The 19,955-nt window shown below is 42.2% G+C and overlaps 1 protein-coding gene across 1 annotated transcript in view; it reads right to left on the reverse strand.

Annotated features, from left to right (window-relative positions):
- LOC144935072 (receptor expression-enhancing protein 1-like) overlaps positions 1–19,955 on the reverse strand; it is a 44,264-nt gene that overhangs the window by 8,215 nt on the left and 16,094 nt on the right. Inside the window, exons 3-4 of the mRNA XM_078861420.1 lie at positions 2,681–2,757; positions 1,765–1,885 (exon numbers count right to left, since the gene is read on the reverse strand). Of these exons, the coding sequence (XP_078717546.1) occupies positions 1,765–1,885; positions 2,681–2,757 (198 nt within the window). The remainder of the gene's footprint in view (positions 1–1,764; positions 1,886–2,680; positions 2,758–19,955) is intronic.

The raw sequence follows: 19,955 nt of genomic DNA on the forward strand, positions 1-19,955 counted from the left end.
ATCTTCAGTGCCAAGAATGGGCGAGTACTAAATGCTTCAATATACTGAAGGTCACACGCCAAACGCTACCAATAGTAATTAAAGTGTTACAGCAAGGCATAATGCAACTACGAAAAGTAGATAACAAGTTCAGGCTCTGCATTGTCAAATCTAAGGTTTCATTAACAAAAATGTTACATCTTTACAGCATCTTCATCTACCACAGTGTTATTTTAATGGAAGTGTTGAGCTCTATTAAAATTTAGAACTAACGCCGATAGCCAAAAGACAGTGCCATATTACCTATCCCTGTTAAAATGCAATTGTCCTACGATAGCAATATAATATACATTGCTGTATTGTACTCGTGCACACACACACACATCCTTAGCAGCAATACAGAAAGCTTCCATCACGGTGTTAGATTTCATTCGGTGAGACACACCATGCTACATAATTTAAATTAAATGTATGGTCCAGTGCCCACAAAAGCCATTTCTGGGTGCATGTAATAAGATCTAGATTTTTTCACTCGTGTTCACATCACACCAGACTCATAGTACTGCCTTCCAAACAGCCGCGTCTCAATTTGTTAAATAAACCATGTATGGGTTAAACCGGAAGCATGTAAATGCATGAACATGCTTCGACCACATTTAGACAATTTAAAATGTATATATAAAAAGTAACACTGTACGATAGTCTGGCCACCTATGAAACATGAATGGACAATCCATTAAAAAGCGATGAATGTACATATAGAACAATAATGTGTGGTTTTCCACTCAATTCGGCAGTACTCATCATCTGTTTACAGTCCTGAGGCAGTAGTGGAAGGTCCACATTTCTATGGCAGGGGAAGAGTATTTCCAAAGCACAACCACTAGTGACTTCCCCCCACAACCTTCTTGATTGCAAGCTACGCGCATTCCACCGATGTGCCAGCAGGCTGCGTTTCCCAAATAGAGCAGCAGTATCAAACTAATTTCTCAGCTCCCTCATAATTTATTCTATGCAGCACTTGCTGGTGGTTGCTGCAGTTCGTGCCTGTTCATTTGGAAATAAACACAGAATCAACACTAAACAAAGAGGCCTTTTACACGCTCACCTCCTTGTCGCCCCCATTAACAAATATTTTACTGCCAAGGCATCAGCTGCCAAGACCAAAATATTTGTTACGAGGGGGACGTGTGTTTTTTCAAGTAATATGCACGGGATATTTATTTGCTGTTTTCATTGTTGAGATGAGAAATCCTAAATCAATTCCCTTTTTTTTTACTTGTTATACTGCATGCGTCATGTGCTGTTCCCAGTATCTTGTTTTTTCCCCACTTGGCAATTCAGTGCGCATTGGAAAGTGACAAAGACACCACGCTTTGATTCATCTGACAGACTGAATTATACACAAAGCACTCAATTGCACCCAGATGCTTGTGAACCCAATAACTGTGGGTGAAAACCTTGACGGCCATTCCTGCTTAATCTTCTAGCTGAAAAAAAAAACTGACTGTGGATGGTTTCCCCCCTGCTCCCCCCCCCCAAGTTCTGAATAGGAATTGTACACAATTGTCAAATCTTTGTTTGGCCTCCACATTACGTGACGATGAACGTTCCAAATTCATTACATTGTTTGAAACAGATACAGAGGTGATTGTGCATTGAATCAAAGGAAGAATAAGACCTCCAACACGAAAGGAAATTGTGTAAAGCAGATGAAATGCATACTTAAGGAGTCCAAAACACAATTCAATATAATTTCCATTGTATTTGCTAGAACCTCCTGACCTGTTCTCGAGATGAAAGCATAGGGTGCACAAATTTCCTGTAGAGAACGCTGGAGCCTTTGGTGTACGGAGAGAGGAGCCAAACCACAAGGGCTATCTTCAGTTCGTAGTAAAAAGGGATCCTGCGGAGGCAAAGGAACAAAATCACAAAAAACATAAAAGACAAATGTGCAGCCCTGCATTTGCTCACTCACGCAACTGTTAGTGGAAGGGCTTTCCACAAAAGGGAGCTCTAGAGGGCACCCTTTAGAGAGGGTATTTTGTCTGCTCTTACAAGCTGACTATATATTTCGATAGAGGTTAGAGTACCCACACTTTACTGCCACCACATGCAACCTGCCGATCAACTGTGTTGTACACATTTATACTGCTCGGTGAACAGAAGTGGGGCGAGATCAGAAATGTGCCCATTGTTTTAACAGCCGTATCGGGAGATTAACCGGCTGACCTCTGCATTGCAAGTCCACTGTGCTAACCATTACACCATGGCAAAATCCTGTATGTTATGTAAAATGCAAGAGCATTACATGTGGGAAATTGACTAATGTATTATTTAACCTCAACGTGTTCTGGAAATCGGAGAAGTTTTAATTAGTGTAACTCAAATACCAATTAAATATTTCAATTTACGGTTTAATATGTGCACGTAAATTTGCATTTCCTCCCCAACTTAAGCCACATGAGAGGCTACTTTGCTTCACAAAACAAGACCACTCAAGCTCTGAACAAATCAGGTGTGGCCAATGGATTTTAATTCAGCGACTGCATGGAACTGCATTAATAATTGAGATGACTGCCTTGGCTATACCTGATATGAGCACTCAGGGAAACAAACCCAGTCTGTTAAATTTTTCTAATAATGCTTAATTGAATTCTGTGCCAGTTTTCCATGGGTAATAAATGTAAACGGGACTTACCATGACAACAGCAGATCCGTGAAGGTCTCGAACGTTGTAAAGAGTGCAAATACAATCCAGTACATCATCCATCTCACCTAGGAGGGAGGAAGATAACACACATTTCAATCGTGTCAAATCGAATAATCTTGCAATAAAATACACAATTCAATACATTAAATCACAAATGACATTGAAATGCATGAATCATTTTCCTTCGTCGTCTGTTCAACAACAGTTCTGTAATTAGCCAGGCTTTTTAGCACACAAAACTCTAGAGTACATTCTCTCCACCCTTCAAGGTAAATTCTCACTATTAAAGAACACTATGTTCCAGCAACACTGTGCACACTGTAAAGGACTGGGAACAGGGCCAGCATTACAACGAGGCTGGGTGCGAGTGACCCCCCCCCCCAAATCCCTCCACTTCATCCCCTTTTATGCAACGACTGCTTTTGCAATTCAGTCGCGTTGATCGCTGCAGGCTCCATCGGGGAGCTGCCACACAGGGATTCACATGCACAGCCAGGAAGCACATGGATCAGGACCAGAGCGAGACTGAGGTGGGGGGGGGCGCACGGTTGAAGCGACCTGGAAGGGTAACAGAACTTCATGGCCTGGAAATGACAAGGAAAGCACCTTACCTTCTACAGCATGCTACATGTAAGATTGCTAACGTTGGTGTGCTGGACCAGATGTGTTTATACACGTGAACAAGTGCACAAGTTTGTCAATCCACTGCTGTACGAGGGGCATCCCCGCACTGTGCGACTGTGTCCGTCCAGTGCTCGCCGAGCTACATTGGCTCCCCTTGCCGAACGAATGCATTATAACGTCGCACTCATTACATAGAAAGTGCTTGCCATAAATGAACCACAATACCTTGCTAATCTCGTCAAGGAGCATAACCCATCATGCAAACTACGGCTATCCTTGCTACAGCGGCTTTTGGCTAGCCATCGAACAAAGACTGTCACTGCATCGTGCGCTTTCAGATGCGCTTCTGCAGCCATTTGGAATGCTCTTCGTTCCGATATTAGGAAGCCACTGGAGTTATGCAATTTTAATCTAAATTGAAAACTAATTTCTTTAGAACTGCTTTGTGTGTTTAGTTTGTTGTCCTTCCACAGAAACTCCGATTAGCACGGTTGGCTACGTACGGTGCGAAAGACGTTCAACATACGTACACATGGGGATTCATTGACCCTGCTTTGTCACGCTGGTGGTAAGTGTGGGTTGAAGGTGGGGAGCCTAAACGTGGGAGCATGGAAGAGCAGTACAATGGAGTATTCCCCACTGCCCTCTACTGCCCCGCAGCAGCCTATAACATCTGTTATGCACGCTGTTGCCCAACCAGGCATTGTCAAGCCTGCTCAGCTTCCGAGGTCTGATGGAATTGGGTGCATTCTGGATAATTTGGGCATAGAGAATTGGAGAGGCAGAGAACAATTATTTTGCGTGAGCTAAGCAAAAGATATACAGGGCCCATAACGATAATGATCATATTTTAAAAAGATAGATTGTAAAGTAATTTACCCTGAACCAGACGTAGAAATAACTACTTTTATAAATGCGAGATGTGGGCGATGCTCTGCAATGAGCAGCTCTGCCTCCTTATCCTTAAAATGAATTGTACATCACAGCCAAGCGTCACACTCCTTTATGCTTCCATGGCCTAGTTAGTGCTTTGGAAAAAGGTTAATGATGTATTTGTTATACTGTAAAAAACCTTATACTCCTGATACGGTATGCCACGTGTATGCAGGAGAGTGTATATATAATATCTGCACATATATTGCTATGAATTACTATCTACAGTAGTACAGTATTCGATAGACCAAGAGGCTTGGTGGGAAGTCAATCCTCCCCAAGCCACTGAGGGTCAACCAAGGGTCAACAGTGGCAACACTCAATATCCTGCAGGCTCATCACCATCAGGCACCATGCCTGCAGGGTCACAAAGGGACAGCGTCAACAAATGGGTGCAAAATACAATCCAGTATCTAGCAAGGCAGCGGGCGGGGGGGGGGTTAACATGCTCTCATCTTACATAGCCAGTGCTAATACAAGGACTGTACAATTGTGAAGGTGAGGGTCAAATATAGGCACCCACAAAATGTACGGGAGCGGTGGCACAGTGCTTAACGCCATGAACCTGAGCAACCCGAGTTTGATTCTGACCAGCATGGTGAAGTGTGGTCAACCAATCCCAATGACCGACACGGCGTCTGGGGATACTATAAACCCAGCAGTTGAGTGGCAAGCGGTTGTGAATTATTGTTATTATTGCGTACACGGGATGCAACTCAAAACTAAATAAAAAAAAAATTGTAATAACATTAAAAGGTTAAGCACACTCAATGTGAAATATAATACATACATCACAGCGACCACATGAACAACTCTTTATATGTACAAAAAGACCAGAAGCAATGGTCTAAGAATATGTTACTGCTCCTTTCATATACACTGCACTACTGTGTGGAATTACATTTTTTTTAAATCCATTCATCTCTACCAGGCACCTGTAGACCACAAGACAAACTTTGTTTGCATGCGAAATGGAATCCAACAGCAAATAAGAGGAATTTAAGTTCGGGCAAGTTTGCGGAAACTGTTAATCAACGGAACCTTCGATTATGAATAGCGGAAAGTAAAACTAGGCGACTTTTGCCGAGCGGATTTGGTTTTACAATTTTGCCTCACTGAACCTGGAACTAAGTTGGCAATTTAGTATAATGTAGACACCCATAACTATCACATTTAAATGAACGCGTAATTAACGAACTGGAAGTTATTATGCAATTCAAATCACCACTCGTATATCGCATTTCAACTTGTCATAAGATATGCAAGACAAAATTTCTGGGACATCATTGTTAATCTTTTTGTGTAGCTCAGAAAAAAACAAAATGACACGCTGCTCATTAAAAGCAAATGGCAGTGACGCATTAATCTCTACAACAGCTGCTCTGATCTCTGAAAATAAAAATAAAACATTCACGACTGACAGCTACGCTTGCATATAATAATTAGAATTACGATCAATCTATCGCTGCATGAAGCCTTGCCCATGCTGTTTTAGTCATGGGGGTTTGTTTGACCATATTTCACCAAACTAATCAATTTGTGTTGTTGGAAAAGAGGGCGCTACAGAACGCATTTAGATACCACTCGTCACTTATGTTCGCCGTGGCCAGTAATCGAACTCGGGTCTCCAGGGTCATAGCGCCATGGGTGTATTAATCACCATGTCACGGCTCCTTCCCCATATACTATACTACCATCAACAACCTCGGTCAATCCATTGCTGGATGAAAGTGTATGTATGTACTATAGAGCATGTGGGTGTGCATATAGTTATCCGTTTTTAGTCAAGGTAAATGGGAAAAAAAGCATTGCACGCACGTTTGGTTGGAAACGTATTTCCAAGCGCGAGCATTTCCAATGCTATCGGAAATCGTGTATTGACAAAACGTAAAGGTGCACACACACTTCACCGGGTTACTTCACATTCACTGATCCGTGCATGCACCACCAACTGCCTTGCTGCCACTTTATCCCCCCACCTCCGCACAGCTCACGGGATCCAGAAAAAAAACCACACACACTTGAAAGGGAATACACAGATGAAAGGCTCAGGGAGACGTGCGTGAGAGGACGGGCAGAGAATCGGCAAGTGTACATGGACCGCAAGCACAACTCATTATGTCGTGAGCTCACGTCCTTGCCGTAAACTTCGGGCGAACAGCGATTCCAGCTGTGCAATTATGGCACTGGAAAAAATTGGGCACACACCATCTGCGCCGTTGCACACAAAGCAGAGTTGGGTTCGAGTGGCCCTGTTAAAAAATGTTTGTAGAAATTATAGTTAAAACAAAACTAGAGGAAATGCAGTACTTCACCGCATTAAGTTAATTATATTTAATTCCTATTTCAACGTGAAGGAAGGTACATGTGAAGGATATCATGTTTGTTTTTGTGTACCATTCAAGAAATGCCAAGCCAACCGCTGAGACAAATAGGGCATTGTATGAAATGGCACACTAATTTCTGTGGACCATAAGTGGCACCATGCCAGCCAGCACAGCGGGGTGCATCTTAATGAGCAGGTTCCCATTAATGTACAAATTGTAGGCTGCTATAATTTTATTATGGGGCAGACATTTTGCTGGAGTAAATTGAACATTTTCTACATAAATGATCGGTTATTGGTTGGATGTATAATAACAAGGTTGTGTGTGTAACTATGTTTCCATATTGTAAGTTCAAAAATGTATAGGTGTTAGAATTTAGCTCTAGATACAGTTGTATTAATGTAATTAGTTTGGAAATTCCTATAAAGGATTTTATTATGTTTTTATTTTTATTATTTTATTACTTCCCTTCTACGTGACTTTACCGAAAGAACCAAGAAGAGGAATACCGTATTATACATGTGGGTGAAAAAATTTCAGTGGTTAGCACACCGATAATGATCGATCAGTTATCGGGCATGGTACTGGTAGGAACCTCCTAGTTACACCAGCCCACAGGGGATTATTGTGTCCGTCGTGCAGGGAGGGGCAGGGAGGGGCTGGGTGGGGAGGGTGGGGAGGGGCTGGGTGGGGTGGGTGGGGCTGGGTGGGGGGTGGGAGGGAGGGATGGGGCTGGGTGGGGAGGGGCTGGTCACTTTGTGGTGCCCTTATAAAACTCAACGTTTAACCTACTCACGCCGGCTTGTGCCCGCCCTCACAGTCGGGCATATTTGCGGAATACACCATGTCACCGTTGACCCTGGCCATTGACCGAGCAACCCAACGTTCCTACCAGCTCCCTCCGCAGGAATATGTTTAAATTCAGTGGACAAGTAAGAACTATACTGCAGGAATTGACACTAACCAATGGGGTTAGGTATGGTGAAACATACACAGTGACCGACACTAGAATGTGGAAGCCTTCAGCAGGGGATTGACAGCGGGCTACTAATGACATCATTATTAACAACAAAATTGTGCAGTATGGTATAAATACACCAGTATCTCACAATACTTTCTGGAAGGGCTCTCTAAAGCTTCCTCTAGTAGAGGATGCAACACCAGCAATTGTGCAGAGGAAACCAATTGCATGGCTGCACCTTTACCACCTTTACTATCACAGTACCGTATATATAACGGTGGGAAAAAAGCATGACGTGCATTTTAACTAAACCTGCGTTTGGATTCACTTGTTTCTTTCTGCCTGGCAAGCAATGAATGTAAATGTAATGCAAAGATATGTGCGCAGATATTTTAGTTACAATAATGTAGAAGCATTATCTAATTACTTTATTTAATCACGCCACACCAAAAGCACATTTTGATTAACTGCACAATAATAGGCAACCGCATCAAGTCGCTCAAACTCGACAACTCAATTTTCGAGTTGCCATTCACAACGACGAATCCCAATAAGAGTAATTTTCAGTTTATAAAGCATTTTGTTTTCAAGGATTAGAACCATTGTGAGCAAAAATGCATTACCTAGGAGATGAACGTGCAAGCTAACCCTGAGCCACCCTCGTGCACTGGGCGAGCAATCGTTCCCATTGTTGACATCTTTCCAGTATCAAGCGCTTCATAAGATTGTAACCAATTGTTTTTTTTATTGCGACAGATGTTTTTATTGACTTGCGTATTTTTAAGCTTTATTTATTATAAGCACGTGCATAATCAATACAGCTTCCTCCTCCACCCATCCCATAGACACGGTCTTTGTTCTAGATTTGAAGCTTTCGTGACTGCAAGGATTCATATTCTTAGGTTTTTTCGGTAAAAGGTAAAACATTAAAATTAATGAAAGTAAAATAAAATAAAAATCACGACGTTTCGGAGGCAACACAAGTCTCCGTCATCAGGTGGGACCGTCAGTCACAGCCAGATTTGCTGCCTCACTTGATGCAGCAAATCTGGCTGTGACGGTCCCACCTGATGACGGAGACTTGTGTTGCCTCCGAAACGTCGTGATTTTTTATTTTATTTTACTTTCATTAATTTTAATGTTTTACCTACGTGACTTTACCGAAAAAACCTAAGAATACGGTCTTTGTTGTCGCCGATGTATCTGATTATGTAAACCACCGCTGCATGTGACGGGTGGCCGTCTGTGCCCAGACAGCTCCATTAATTTTAATAACCCTGCGCGCATCTCCATGCTTCTGGCGTGGGATTTCTGTAATGACAAAAACCATTAAGCCGTGGCAAAATATAACAGCGTGGCCGGCCTCGGGTTCATTACAGGGTTATTGTGTTGTCCTCAAGGGGGGAGGGGATGTTTATTAACACAGTATAGGCTTTTGGCTAAAGTTCACAGATGTGGCAGCATATATTATCTTGGGCCACGAGGGATGTGTAACCATACTTCACCACGCTGGTCAGTGTGGGCTGGTGGAGGGGAGGGGCGTTAGTTCAGTACAACAGTGGATATTTTCTGCACCGCCCACAACGCCCACTGCACTTTGGCACACGGTGGTGGTCATATGTCCAAGCGCTATCCAGGCTCAGTGCTGCTTAGCTTATCGGATCTGATGAGATCGGGTGCATTACCGGGCGAAAAACACAGCAAGAAAATACATTTTTAAAAATTCAAATTTTCTTGCTGTGTTTTTCACACCTGATGATGATTGCTTGTGTTGCAGTCGAAATGTCGTGAGAATTTTATTGTTTTATATTTGTATTATTTTATTATTTCCCTTCTACGTGACTTTACCGAAAGAACCAAGAATATTAATCCCTACAGTCACGAAAGCTTTAAATAAAAAAATGGTTACTATATTAAATAAACTCCTTTAAAAAAAGTTTTTTAAAACAACGGTTTTATTAACAACTTCGTCAATGGCGCCTGAGACACGCGGCGCTAACTTTTTATGCGAGCCGATTCCACAGTTTAGGGACCGCGGCGTTTTTGACCTGCAACCAATATATATAAATAATAAGGCATCCATACAAAATGTGAATTGCTTTAAAGTAGCGAATTAATTTCTTAATTGATGCCGATTTTGATACAGGCATGCATTGTCACCAGATCTGAGTACGTGTACAAAATTTGGAATTGATTGGACAACGGGAAGTGGATGAAATTTTTATTACAAGATTTGACCACGACAAAGGAATCAAGTTAAGTAAAACCGTTGAAAAACGTGCTCTCTTGCACGCCAGTCCATTATCGAATGTGCATCAAAATAAATGTGGATACACACACTATTACTGGTAGGAACCACCTGGTTCCATCAACCCACAGGGGATTATTGTGTCCGTCCGTCGTGCATCCAAAAATGGGAGGGGTGGGGCTGGGTAGAGAGGGAAGGGTGGGGAGGGGCTGGGTGGTGGGGGTGGGTGGGGAGGGGCTGGTCACCCCGTGGTGCCCTCATAAAACTCAACGTTTAACCTACTCACGCCGGCTTGTGCCCGCCCTCACAGTTGTCCATATTTGCGGAATACACCACGCCGCCGTTGACCCTGGCCAGTGACCGAGCAACCCAACGTTCCTACCAGCTCCCTCCGCAGGAATGTGTTAAGACTACAATTTAAAGGCTCTTAGCCATTTATGGAAATAATCATTTTAATCAGAAGAATCCCACAAGCATCTGATGCTGTGAAGAATACAATACGCTTTATGATATGTATCCTTGACTCTAGGCAACCGACTGGGTCACATGGCTATTCCTTTCATGTTTGTCAGAACTATTAGTCTTAAAAAATGTTTCACTAAAAATAAATTAACGCTGCTTTTCTGTGTGAATGTCAGCATGCCTACATAATTATCATGTGCATGCTGGTATTGATTCATGCTCATGCAACTGAAGCAGGCATCCGGACCTGCATCAGCAGAACTGTCAAAATGCTAAAAATAGCTGTGTGCACTTGTGCAAATCTAAAAACCAGAAGATGGTCAGCGAGGACATGTGATTAAGTAGTGTCCTAAAGCCAATGTTTGGACACATTGGCTATTGAGGGAAAACCACTGCTTGCAGGCAGACAATGGGTCTATTTCGTGTGCTTAAATGAGACCCCAATCAAAGTGTAATGTTCCCTTTCCTCAATTTGGTTTGGCCGGTGATCTGAGGGGAGTTGTGGTTATCTTGTATCATTTTCAAAGACTATTACCATATTCTCTGGTTTATAAAATACACTTTTTCCCTAGATTGAAAATTCAATGCTGGGGGCTCATCTTATAATCTGGCAGCTGTGTGAGAGAGACCTGATATGTAGAACTTTACTTTATTAAGACCTAAAAGCTTGGAGTGCATCTTAATTTCCGGAGCATCTTATAATCTTGAGAATACGGTAGTGCCTGTAACACACGGTAGTGTTAAATGTGCATAGTTTTTTCATGAAATACATTTATATTAATTGTTTCCCCCCTTACATAAATGTTGCACACACATCAAATCATAGACAGAGTGGGAGACTGTCATTATTTCAGCAGGAACAGAGTGTTCCTAGTCCGCTCCTCTCTGCCAGCAGATGGCATGGCATTAAAGAACAAGATGATGAAGACACAGATACTTAACCCTGCTGATCCATCCTGGCATGTCGCCTATACCCCCCTCAAGTATTGCAGACTCAAAAGAACAAGAAACGACCGTACAGATGATGCCAAAACAGTTTCCCATAACACACAGCGAGCAACAGTAATAACAACAATAATTTACAAACCTCCCCAGACCGTATCAGTCACGTGAGTTGTTTGAACATACTTCACCTGGCGAGTCAGTGTGGGTTGGTGAAGGGGGGTGGGGGCCAGGACCGGTTCGGGTAGCACTCGCCACTGATCTTAGCCACAACTGGGAATCAAACTCAGGTTGTCGGATTCAAAGTTGCAGTGCAATAACTACTGTGCCATCACTCCTGTATAAAGTGTGATAAACAGTATTGTATGTATAATATACGGAACCCAAAAGCATGTTTTTTTAAATACAGGGTAGATTTCAAAGACTCCTAAAAGCTACCACGGGGACATTGTTTAATTTTCTGTCTCTTTCTACTTAAACTTGAATTATTACTGGAGATAAACGAACCCTTTTAGAAAGCTTTTAAAAAGTAATCACTTACATCCAGCAACGAGTAACTTGCTCGCCCTTTGAACTTGAGCAAAGCTCCCTAATGCGTCACCGTGTGTAGACGGATTTGGCAGCGATGCAGTTAGTTACACCTTGTATTGTTTACAGATGAGAGATTATCACTCAGGAGTAGGCAAGTAGCAATTCTGCCCACCACCCCTCAGCGATGCAATGAGTATTGTCATTATTCAGGGCCATAATTCGAATACCTGATATTTTTTGTTACCTTGTATGTACCGTCTCCTTTATTTCGTCCGTCTCTTATTTCTGCAACCGTCTGGAACGCTCTTCCTTCCGATATTAGGAAGCCACTGGAGCTGTACACTTTTAAATCGAGATTGAAAACTAATTTCTTTATAATTGCTTTGTATATTTAGTTTGTTGTCCTTCCCCTGCACCTTCTATCGAGAATGTATATGAACTAGCATCTCATTAGCATTCATTGTAAATCACATATTAGACGCAAAATTCTACACATTTAATCGATTTTACTTTATTCTCCATTCTGTCCTCGTTTACCCAGGAAAACCTCGCTGAGTCTCAGGACTCTTTTTTCAGGAGGATCCTGCCAAGTTTTTACAATAGCGAGAGACGGCATGGTTTCTTTGTAAATCCCAACAGTCATTTGCAGGTCATTTTCGAACTTGCTAAAAAAAATTCGACCTAAGACTAACCCAATAGCAGCCGTGTTCCCATAAGAGGTAGCTGACAATATAATCTCAAATAATAATTTACACTTCTAAAGCACCTTTTACTCGTGCACATATCAACCAAATTGAGATTTACATTCTTTGTATGTTCAGTACATCGACGTAAAAGTTAAACATTTTCAAAGTATTCCATTCAGGAAAAAATATACCTTTTGCAAATAAAATCAAACACGTCGGTTTTTATCTCAACATATGACACAAATTTCTAGTCTGCAGTGTATAAGATTTAATAATTTAAATGATGCATGCTCGACTTTTCAGATGAGACACTATATACGGTAAAGAAAACAATCACTTTTTTACTCTTGCAGATGGCATAGTTTTGTGGGAATGTTCCAAATTTCTTTTACTCTCACGACTGTTGTTTTTGTTCTCAGTCCTGGGCATTTGTTTACAAAACGCATCCTTCTCGAATTCCACACTATACATAGAGATGTCTTTGACCTACATTTTGAGCACATTAAATACTGCAAAGGCTGGGCTAAAGGACTTCCAAGACATTTTCAATGGGGGGCTACTTTACCTCATCACAGACAAGAGTGTTCCATCACTGGGTCACCTGGAAACTGTAACAGTCGTGAACCACGATGGTCCCGGCCTTGTTTAAGCTATTCTGTCCAGCAACTTCAAAAGGAAGGCAGACATAATGCAAAGCTGAAAACACTGACAGACACTCAGTGTTTATTTTGACACCGCACACCAGTAACTCTCAACAAACTGAACCCCAAATGGATCAATGGTCAAAACAGCGCAAAAAATATAACGCGTTCTTCATGCATATTTAACTATGTATTTCTGCCAGTTATTGTGACTAAGCTGCAGTTCATCAGAGAATAGTAGCAAATAATGGGAGACAATGAGTTTAAAGGAACAAAAAATACAAAAGGAGGCTTTGTTAAAATCTGCTAGGTTCATGTAACTTTAGGTTTAATTTGTTAAGAAAACTGTTACGTGCTTTTGTCAAGATATCGGGGAAATATGCACGCACATTTCACCACTAAAGTCAGTGCCAGCGTAACTTTTAAAGCTATTACTTAAGGTCTGCGAGTTAATTCGATGCCTACAGACCGTCTGGCCAAGCGTACAACACGTGGCTCCGCTTGTACGTGGTCACAAGTTATCGGTCTGAAAAATATCCTTCTTACAACTTCTCACAATAACATAGCGACCAATGTAAAAAACGCAGTTTTGTAAAATATTTTACCTGTGTCTACGCCACTTATTGAACATATTTTGGCGTGGAATGAATGACTGATATCATTGAACCTTAAAGTTCGTGATATGCGCTCGGAGTCTCGTGTGTAAGAACCGATGTTGTCCGATTTATATACGCTGTACACGAAGCATCCACCTTATCCCTGCAGTGACTATAGGCGCTATACCCTTCAACCACAGAGTTTTATAACAATAATTGATTTCTGAATCAAATTGTGACCCTGAAGCATATCAATGAATTCCATAATGTAGGTGGGTGAGGAATGGTTGAGCCCAAATACATTATGAAGGAACTCGCACAACCAAGGACACATTTCTGTTCAATACCTTTCTTAAAAGAAAGATTCAAGGCACAACCGATGTCTTACACACAGGATGATGCAGCGTTTCCACCTCCCACCTTCACAACAATATGGGAAATATCGCAGAACACAGATATTCTGCGAGGAAAACCATTGGTTTGACTAAAGCGTCCACCTTCTGTCAAATCAATTCCAATCGCGTTGCCACACGTAAGCGCTAGTTATTTCCTGCGAGAGAAAAAAAAATAGGAGTGTAGATCAGCTCCCTGCTGTCCCCCTCTGCTCGACATTCAGTATAAAACACTTCAACTGGAGACTGTGAATATTCCTCTCGACTGTGCATCCCTATACTGTATATAAAAAATTGCACTGTCCTGGCCAAGTAAATTTGTGGGGGGGGGGGGTTAATAGAAAGCAGCCACACAAAGGAAGCCGAAGAACTTCCTCGATTAAGCACACAATTCTAATGGAACCGCAATGAGAGCCAAGCCCACCCCAAAGCCCATATACAATAGTAACCTCTGATCTTGGTTCTTAAAAAATATATATACAGAGGCCCGCATGCAGCTGGTGGGATCAGCTTCTATATCCCGCGGGCATACTCTTTCATGTTCATGGTGTTTGCCAGTCAGTCCCTTTGTCTTTATTGATGCTCCGTGGCTCCTGCTACCCCCACAAAATTTAGCAACTGCGGCGGTCCAATTGCAAATCTAGGTTTTCATTTGTATGTAACCGTAAACAATTCTAGATTTGAAGCTTTCGTGACTGCAAGGATTCATATTCTTAGGTTTTTTCGGTAAAGTCACGTAGGTAAAAAATTAAAATAATAAAAGTAAAATAAAAATAAAATAAAAATCACGACGTCAAAATCAAGTTACTTGATACAGCAATCGTGCTGTGACGGTTCCACCTGAAGACGGAAGCTTGTGTTGCCTCCGAAACGTCGTGATTTTTATTTTAGTTTTATTTTACTTTTATTAATTTAAATTTTTTACCTACGTGACTTTACCGGAAAAAACCTAAGAATACCGTAAACAATATTTACCAACTTGAATGATGCTATACAATGAGCCATACTAGACGCTTTGAATATAAACCCGTAAAACCAACCGCCCAGTGTTAATGACCAAATCCTTAAAATCGAATCCCCGTGTTGGCTAAATTGCTTCGACAGGCCACTTTCCATCACCGAGGAAAATGACCACATAAACCCACATTTGTTTTGGATTTCGTGCGTGTTTTTTTATTTCGTTTCACACAACGCTCACTACTCTAGTTTAACTTATGCCCGTGGTCCAGCAGAACAAAGACACTAATAATGGCTCCGCACAGGAACCGGCACGTCAAGCCGCGAAGATGAATGAGTGGGATTGCCTCCTGGCCCTCCGGTATGAAAACACGTGGCTTGTGCTCGCCCAACGATCTACGTGGCTGCGTGTAATAACACGACACACTGTGGCCCTCCCCTCTCTGCAAAGCCACACACAGCAAATCGATATGAAATACTTAACGACAGCTGAACAACAGCTGGGAGAAACGCAGAAAAATACGTTGCAGTTTCTTACGTTCATAATTCCGCACAATAATATCAGGCCTGGCTGTTTTGTTTTTACATGTCACGACGTATTGTTTTCCCTAAAATAGCAGCATATCCGAGTAAAACTACCATTACCATAAAATATAGAACAGGATAAAAAAATAACTTTCGTTTCAAATTCCCACAGCATGTACTGATGCTACATAATATTCACATTAAACATTAATGGTTTATGTCTAGACACAAGGCACACACACACACACAACATCTGAAAACATAGCAAACAATTTCTTCTCCGGTATGAGCACACACCACCGTCATCTCAAGGCGATGAGGGGCCCGTAATTGACCGATTTTTATAATTCCAAAAAAACAACAACTACAGGCCTGTGCATTCCTGACGTCAGAAGCTGTGGAAGGCAAAATTACTTGCGCGCATTAAGGACAATAAGTCTCGTTACTGAGACGGAAATAAATCAAACCATTCAGAACCGAGAAGCGAGCTTCCTATTCCGGTGACGACCTTCTCGACCCTGCCGGGCTCATTAACATGCAAAGCAGGGCTCCTGACTGCTGGAGCCACTAAGCCCTCTGAAACCGTCACCTGGCAACGGGCGCGAGATGATTTAGAGCAGCTTTTCCTCTCACCGTGACCGTGGCATTTGATCGTTGCCTCAAGGATTTCTGCGAAATAATGGAGGCGTCGTGGATCTTGGCGAAAGGACTGAGGGGATACTGTACTGTTATTACATGCGGCGCAGTCCGCCACTGTTTGTATGTTGAACTTCTTTCGCACCGTACAAAGCCAACCGTACTAATCGGAGGTGTGCGGGAAGGACAACAAACGAAATACAAACAGCAGTTCTAAAGACACGAGTTGGTTTTGCAGTTCCCCAAAAATGTGTCCAGTTAGCAAAGTCCCAATTTGGAATTGTGGTATTCAGCGCCACACAATACTAGGACCACATTGACACCGAGCTAGGCAGGTTATTTCACCAGCGTCATAAATGCACACGTTTCATTAAAATGCGGCACTCTTGCTCCTGATAATGATGCAAATTATAATGCCCAGCAGAGCTGGGAAAGCCCCAATTAGGTTTGCATTGATCATCAACGCCGGTAAATACTGTAATCAGCCGGGGGCACATAGATTTACACACCGCGCTTTGTTACCCATTTGGTATTTTTTCAGTTTGCAATTATTTTAAAGCCCAAGATGCGCTATTTAGCAGAGATGGTTTCAATAAACACGCATCAGCGTCTTGTTTGTTTACAATCATAACATTAACACCGTTAAGTGAAATTCACGAACAGTACTAATGCAATATGTACAGCAATATGCGATCAATGCAGGCATGTTGGCTCACAGATGCCTCTCACTCGGCTACACTGACAACACAGATCATGATCAGCTATTTAGGTTTTACAGTTATCAAACACGGTTATGGTTCATAGGCAATGTGTGCATGATGTACCCTTTACCAGTACAGCACTGTGTACAATAAACTAAATTTAACTTCCAAAAAGCGTGGAGATGCGTTGGTTGAAATTACGTTGAGAGACAGAATGAGGACCGAGGACTGGGGAAGAAACGGAGATTAAATGACAAATTAAAAGTATTAAGAAACTCAAATTGGCTTGGGCATAATGTGTCGCAAGGATTGATGGCCGACAGTCAAGAATAATGATGGAATGGCAGCCAAGGCAGGCACTGTCCAAGAGGGCGTCTGCTGCGGAGATGGAACAATGAAATCAACTCGTGTGTATGTGGATTATTACTACATCGCACGATTATAAGAGATGGCGATGATGAGAAAGATCCCCGAAAGCGGAATGTGAAACGGCAAAAAGTAGACGAGACGCAATTAATGAGGATAATGTGACGCCGCTTAGTAATATCGGACAATCCAGTGAGTGCAGGGGCTGCAGAGGCAATGTGTAGGGATCCCGTGGGTGAACGGCTTTATCATTTTAATTAATATGAACTGCACGCACACTGTTCTGCTGGTGAATGAAAGCATTACCACACTGATGTCACCACGATCCCATCACCAAATCCCACGCGGACGCCATCGCACGCTGTTCCTTCCACTTTCTGTATCATTAGCGTAATTTTTTAAATTAAATTAGTGTTCAAAGAACAATTTTTACATCTGGCCTCTAGTCACTTGCCTCTTAAAATAAAAAAAAACAAATTCTATTTTACGAGGCAAGGCCCACTGAGCTTTTTTTCAGAAGCAACCTAGCCACAAATGATAGCTCAATGAGGTGGCCTTATCATGTGCAAATGTATAGAAGCAAAATATTCGAAACACATGTTTCTAGATGTGGAGGAAGAAACTGGAGGACCCGGAGAAAAATCCACGCGACCACAGGGAAAACATGCAAGCTCAAAATAAACAGGCATCAGGGTCGGGATCGAACCCACGACCTCCTACGTACCGGGAAAGAGAGTTAACATCTCGCCACCGTGCCACCCCTTGTTTATATTGCGGAGCTTTTTTTTTACTGTAAATCAACAGTAAGGCAAGTTGTGCACGAATCAAATTGTGTCGGTCACACCTGGTGGATACACTCTTGCAGCAGCGATGGCGTGATTGGTTTATGAACTTGTTTTCAATTTTAAAAACAATCGCATATTAAATTGAGAGATGGAAAAGAATGGAAGGTTCAAAGTACCTCATTGCCTCGTGGCAATTCTTGCCTAAAACTATACAGCAAAAGGGAAAGGCTTACCTCATACCACGATGGCAGAGAGGCCTCCTCGAGAGAGGCCCGCTAGAGGGCATTTGGCCTACATTTACATGCTGCTCAGACGTCAATGGAAGAGGTGCTCATTACCCACAATTTACCCCCTCCCCCCGTGACACGTGACCTCCCAATCTACTGTCGCATAACCATTTATAACTGCTGGTGTAGAGGGAGACATGGGGGTTTTAAGAAATTTGCTACTGTTTTAACTGCCATACCGGGAGATCAAATTTTATCCAACCTGCGACCTCTAGATTGCAGGTCCAGTGTTAACCCCTTACACCACGGCAGCATCCCTCATGCAATACGTTACCTATATTGCGAATTGATGTACACGGACGGCTCTCTTGTTTAAACATTCTCCAGTGCTACGACCAACAACGAGGCTCGAGCAGGCTTTCACCGTTTGAGCGAGAGAGCCCGGCAGACCATAGCACTTCTGACTCTGCAAACGGCGTTTATTTGTTTGTTTTTTACCATTACCGAATGCAACACACGGATGCACACCGCTCATGTATATTACAAGACTACATTTCAAAATTGAAATAAACTAGTAGGTGTGATCCATCCATGGATGACGGGGGGGGGGGCGGTTTGCAGCACCAGGCTTACATAATGAAACATTAGTGTTTTCATTTTCCCCACTTTTCGAGCCGAACCGAATTAGCCGAGTGTCTATACAAACCGTAGTTAGGAAATGAGGTCAAGGTAGGAAGCACAATGGGTTTGAAAGATAAAAAAAATCGTGTGCCATTTGCCAGGAGAGGGAAATTAAACACGAACTGGACAATTGCTTCAATAAAAATGTTTGTCACGAAATATTAAGGTGGGCACACATGTTAAGAATGTATTTTTTCAATCAAGGTATTGTTTTGTCATTTTTATCTCACTAAAGACAGTAAAATGTGAACGCAAATTAAATATCACAAAACGAATTTAACAAAATAGCATTTTCTCAATTATGTATTCGTGAGTATTTTTTTACAACATTTTACTTTTCATGTTTTGTTCTCGGTTTACTCTCAATAGCTGCCCTAGATAAACACTTCTGATGCGGTCCTTGTTGTTGTGTTCCTCCAAAAATATATCTCCAGCTTAGTAAATAAAGAGGTGAGCAAGAGAAAGGTTGGACAGTTTTAGGAAAACTGATCATGATCGTGAAAAAGAACAACACGTTCATCAATAACACTGCAGGCTGAAAATTAAAAAAATATGATAGGCGATGTTTCAGGCAATGACCCTTCATCAGCGCACATGTGCTTTTAAGGCAGTGTCAATGACAAATGTGTTGAGCTTTGGTTATTTGTCCTTGTGCACAACTGCCAACGCTCAAGCCAAATCCCCACAAAAAAACAGGCACTGCATTTCATCCCGATAATAGGAGTGCCAAGTACACTCTGAAAGTGACCTTCTGCGGCAACACTGTGCGACACGACCCCACTTCAACCTATCTTGGAGTGAAGTTGGACCCATACCCTAAACTTCCACCTGAAAAAGGTAGCCGCCAATACCAAAACAAGGGTAAACCTGGTCCAGAATCTGGCAAGCACAAGCTGGGGAGCATTAGCACCCATGGTTTCGACATCAACGATGGCCCTTGTGTTGCCGAGTACTTTGCACCAGCATTGACCAGAAACAGTCAAACTCGACTTGTTGATGTGCAACTGAACACTGCAACGGGGTGCATCACTGTAAACCCCAA

This window comes from Lampetra fluviatilis, chromosome 12 (genome assembly GCF_964198595.1).
Source record: "Lampetra fluviatilis chromosome 12, kcLamFluv1.1, whole genome shotgun sequence".
NCBI classification, from domain to species: domain Eukaryota; kingdom Metazoa; phylum Chordata; class Hyperoartia; order Petromyzontiformes; family Petromyzontidae; genus Lampetra; species Lampetra fluviatilis.